Source organism: Arachis ipaensis, chromosome B03 (assembly GCF_000816755.2).
Source record: "Arachis ipaensis cultivar K30076 chromosome B03, Araip1.1, whole genome shotgun sequence".
Lineage (NCBI taxonomy): Eukaryota > Viridiplantae > Streptophyta > Magnoliopsida > Fabales > Fabaceae > Arachis > Arachis ipaensis.
The window spans coordinates 49,624,083-49,628,361 of record NC_029787.2 but is presented as its reverse complement, the minus strand read 5'-3'; the positions used below and the strand labels follow the sequence as shown (position 1 = coordinate 49,628,361).

The window sequence follows — 4,279 nt, the reverse complement described above, 5'->3', positions numbered from 1 at the left end:
ATGATTTTAGAAGTGAGCGATAAAAACTCTACATATTCAAACCTTACTTAGTTTATATCTTTTATTTTTTGTTTAATTATGTGTTTAATTTCAATGAACTATTTGGTGAATGTTCTTAAGAATTGTTTTGTGTATTTTAAAATCTAAGAGATTAAAGTATCCAACTTAAAAAATTTCAGAAATTAATTTGAATAATTACTCTAAAATAAATATATATAACAAGTTTATTTTTTAATTTCAAAAAAAAGTTTGAAAGTTCTAAATTTATAGGTACCATCCCATTCCTTGCTAGTGTAACACAACCTAACCCAAAATAAATAAGGGCAATGCTGTCATGTAAAAGCCAAAAAAACTTCTTTACTTTTTTATTCATTACCTAAGCTCCTTTCTCAACTTCAATCTCATCGATAGTGTGGCAGAAGTAGAAGCACATTAATTGAGTTTAAAAAAATAGATCAATATATTGAATTGGATAATATATTTATTTATTTAAACTAAAAATATTAGAATTATCTCTAATTAATAATTATGCTTCACTTTAATGTGAAATGAAAGTGTAGTTGATCCATAATTTGGGTGGATACTATTTTTTTATTTAAGGTAGTTGGTCCATAGTAAAAAAAAGTAAAATAATTTAATTTTAATTCATATCACTAATAAATTGCAAATTATTGAAAAAGACTAAAATATGTAAATTTATGTGTTGTTTCTGACTGATAAAAAAAAAGTAAAGAAAAACATTCTTTATCTATATACCCAAGCCACATAACACCAATAGTATTGGCTAATAAATATATCTTAAAAAGAGAAAAGTTTAACCATCAAATAAAATACCTAACCATAACTAAAGTATTATCAAGGATTTTAAATTCACACACGCCTCGTTTTTATTTACGTGTTGTTGTTGCATCATTTTTTTTTCTTTTTCTCCTATGTCATTATTGCATCTTTTTGTTGTTGCATCATTTTTTTTTTTCTCCTATATCATTATTGCATCTTTTTCTTCTTCTTTTATTATTATCATTGCGATCACTATCACTACTGTCACTTCCTTTTTCTCCTCCACTTCCTCTTCATTCTTCTCCATTTAAATTTTTTCTCTTTCTTTTTGCTTTTCTTTTTCCTCCATTTTTATCATCAACGTTATTATTATCATCGTTATCATTATTGTCATCATCGTCATTTTCTTCTTTTCCTTATTTTTCTTTATCTTTCTCTTTTATTATTGTTGTTGTCACCACCACCATGTCACTACCTCCATCTCCTCTTCATCCTCCTTCTTTTTTCATTTGAATTTTTTTAATCTCCTACTTCCTTTTCTTTTTCCACCTCCTACTCCATCATCATTATTATCATCATCGTCGTCTTCTTCTTATATGTATAACAGTTCAAATTCAGAATGCACCGCAATTTCTTAATGATGACGACACACAAACAAACTCAGTTCAAAATAAGATTAGACTAAAAGTGCACCTTACTTAAATCCAAAATGCACCGAAATTACTAACGATACACGAACAAACTCGGTTCAAAATAAGCGTAGATCAAGTGCACTTTATTTAAATCTAAAATGCACCAAAATTACTTAATGATGATGTCACACAAACGAACTCAATCCAAAATAAGCACAGATCAAAAGTACACCTTATTTAAATTCAGAATGCACTAAAATTACTTAATGATAACTCAAAACTCCTCCTTCTCCTTCTTCATTTTTTGTTTATCTTTTCCTTCTTGTTTTACCTTCTCATGATTCTTCTTGTTTTACTCTTTTAACAAGAATAAAAACAAGAAAAAATCAAACGAAGAAGAAGAAAAAATACATAATATTACAAAGTCACTTGGATGATGAAGACCCCTACATTCATTCAACTAAATAAGATTGTAATACATTACAAACATGTTCATTCAAATTTAATATGAGAAGCAATGCTTCTAAAAAGAAGAAATAAAAGTAACAAAAAAAAATAAATAAAGAAAAATAAAAAGAAAAAAAATACAACATTAAAAAAGATATTTTTATGCTTTTGTAACAAAATTTTGGAGTAAAAATTAAGAAATTTATATATTATTGTGAAATTTTGGTGTTATTTGTTCTGATGAATTCTACATAATTCAAAACTCTTCCTCTTCTTCCTCCTCATCATCTGCTACTTCTTCTTTTTCATCTTTTTTTTCTTCATCTTCTTTTTATTTCGTTTTCTCATAATTCTTCTTGTTTCACTCTTTTAAGAGAAATAAAACTAAAAAAAAAAATCAACTATCAGATAAAAAAAGAGTAAAAAAAACGCAACAATAAAAGAATGTCGATGAATTGAAAACTCGCGAAAAAGAAGAAACATGAAAAAAAACACAAAAAATAAGGAGGAAGAACACAAAAAAAAAAGATATGAAATGACTTGAAGTTGAAGTGTATATTCATACTCTTATTAATAAAATTGATTTTTGTTGTGTTTTGAATCAATTTAATTAAATTTAATTGTCAAAAAAAAACTTAGATAATCTAACAACTACGTAGCAACTTGGAATGCCATTGCTTCATTTTAAAACTGAAAATTTTTTTAGAAAAATATAAGTATACAATGAAAATATTAAACAATGTGAACAATGAATATATCAGATGTTCAATTTAATATATATGCAAATAATTATGATAATTATTTTTAATTGGATAGTTATTCTTTTTTATTCGATTTACTCGTGCATAATTAACCATAATTAGATGCTCAAATTCACTTAGTATGCAAATGATATTTTTTTACTTTATTAAATTAATTTTAAAACTCATTATTTATATTATTTAAAAATTATTATCTACCTAAAAAAACTCAAATTTTCCCCTAATTTCCAAAGAGAAATATATCCTGCAATGCATTATGTGACCGGTCTACGCAAAACAAACAAAAAATTGCACGCACACTCCCTCCAATCCCGGTCTATCTATATCATCTCCGAATATTATTCCTCTGACCATCTATTTTTAGCACATTACATGGTAATTCTGGCAACAACACCATCATCACCAATTCCACCCCACACACACTCTCTCTCCCCCTCCCTCCAAACCCCACCCTTCCCCCCAACATGGCGCGCACACACAAAACAACAAAACAAAGGGGCAACAAATTAGACCCCCAAAAAATCTTCATCTTCATAGACAACAGGAAGAAACCAAATACTTTAACCTCAACCTCTCCGAGCAGCGGTCCATTCTCAAACCCAAGAGCCTCTAACGTCTAACCAACACACACACATTCCCTCAAAGGCTCTCGGCATTACCAATAAATTAAATTAATAAGAAAAAATAATGGCCGCTGTTCGCTCTAACAACCACAACCGCCGCAGTCACGTTTTCTGCGTGTTCTTGTTCATTGCTGTCTCTCTCTACAGCCTCCCACTGTCTCTCTCAGGCGACGCGGAGTCCCTTCAAAAGCTGAAACAATCCTTCACCAACGGCGATCGCTTGCTGTACACGTGGGAACCCAACACGTCACCTTGCGAAAACTGGATGGGCCTGGTGTGCGCCGACGGCATGGTAATGGGCATTCGCCTCTCCGACATGGGCTTGTCTGGTACCATCAACATAGACGCTCTTGCCGAGATCCCCGGGCTCAGGACCCTAAGCTTCACCAACAACAGCTTCACGGGCCCAATCCCTGACTTCAGCAGGCTCGGCGCCATCAAAGTCCTCTTGCTCTCCTACAACCAATTCTCCGGGCCCATCCCTTCCGATTTCTTCTCCAAATTGACTTCCCTAAAGAAAGTTTGGATCGACTCGAATAGCTTCTCCGGCCAGATACCCGAATCTTTGATGGAGCTAGCGCTTCTCAAAGAGCTTCACATCGAGAACAACCACTTCACCGGAAGGATACCCGCTGTGAAGGAAGATTTGACCTCGTTCAACGCGTCCTACAACAACCTCGAAGGTCCTATACCGGAAGCGCTGGCTAGGTTCGGTGAGAATGCGTTTGCTGGTAGCGGGAACGAGAAGCTTTGCGGGAAGCCGTTGAGGAGAAGCTGCGATAGTAGTGGCTTGCCTTCCTCGTCTTCGTACACGTTACCACCGCTTGATAAGAATCAAGGGTCAGGGTCAGGGTCAGGGTGGGGCATGAAGATTATCCTGTTTCTGTTCTTGGCTGCAGTGGCAGCGCTTGTGTTCGTGTTCGTAAAGGCGCGGCGGAGGAACGATGAGTTCGGGTTGATGGGGAGAATAAACAGTGTGGATTCGATGGTGGACATTCACGTGGCGAGTACGAACGGCTACAGGGCGCCGGAGGGA

The 4,279-nt window shown here is 33.7% G+C and overlaps 1 protein-coding gene across 1 annotated transcript in view; it reads left to right on the top strand.

Annotated features, from left to right (window-relative positions):
- The window catches only part of LOC107633086 (pollen receptor-like kinase 3), a 2,576-nt gene continuing 1,200 nt past the window's right edge, over nucleotides 2,904-4,279 (top strand). The window contains exon 1 of the mRNA XM_021118913.1: nucleotides 2,904-4,279. This exon is cut by the window's right edge and continues 280 nt beyond it. Within this exon, the coding sequence (XP_020974572.1) occupies nucleotides 3,308-4,279 (972 nt within the window). The 5' untranslated portion in view covers nucleotides 2,904-3,307.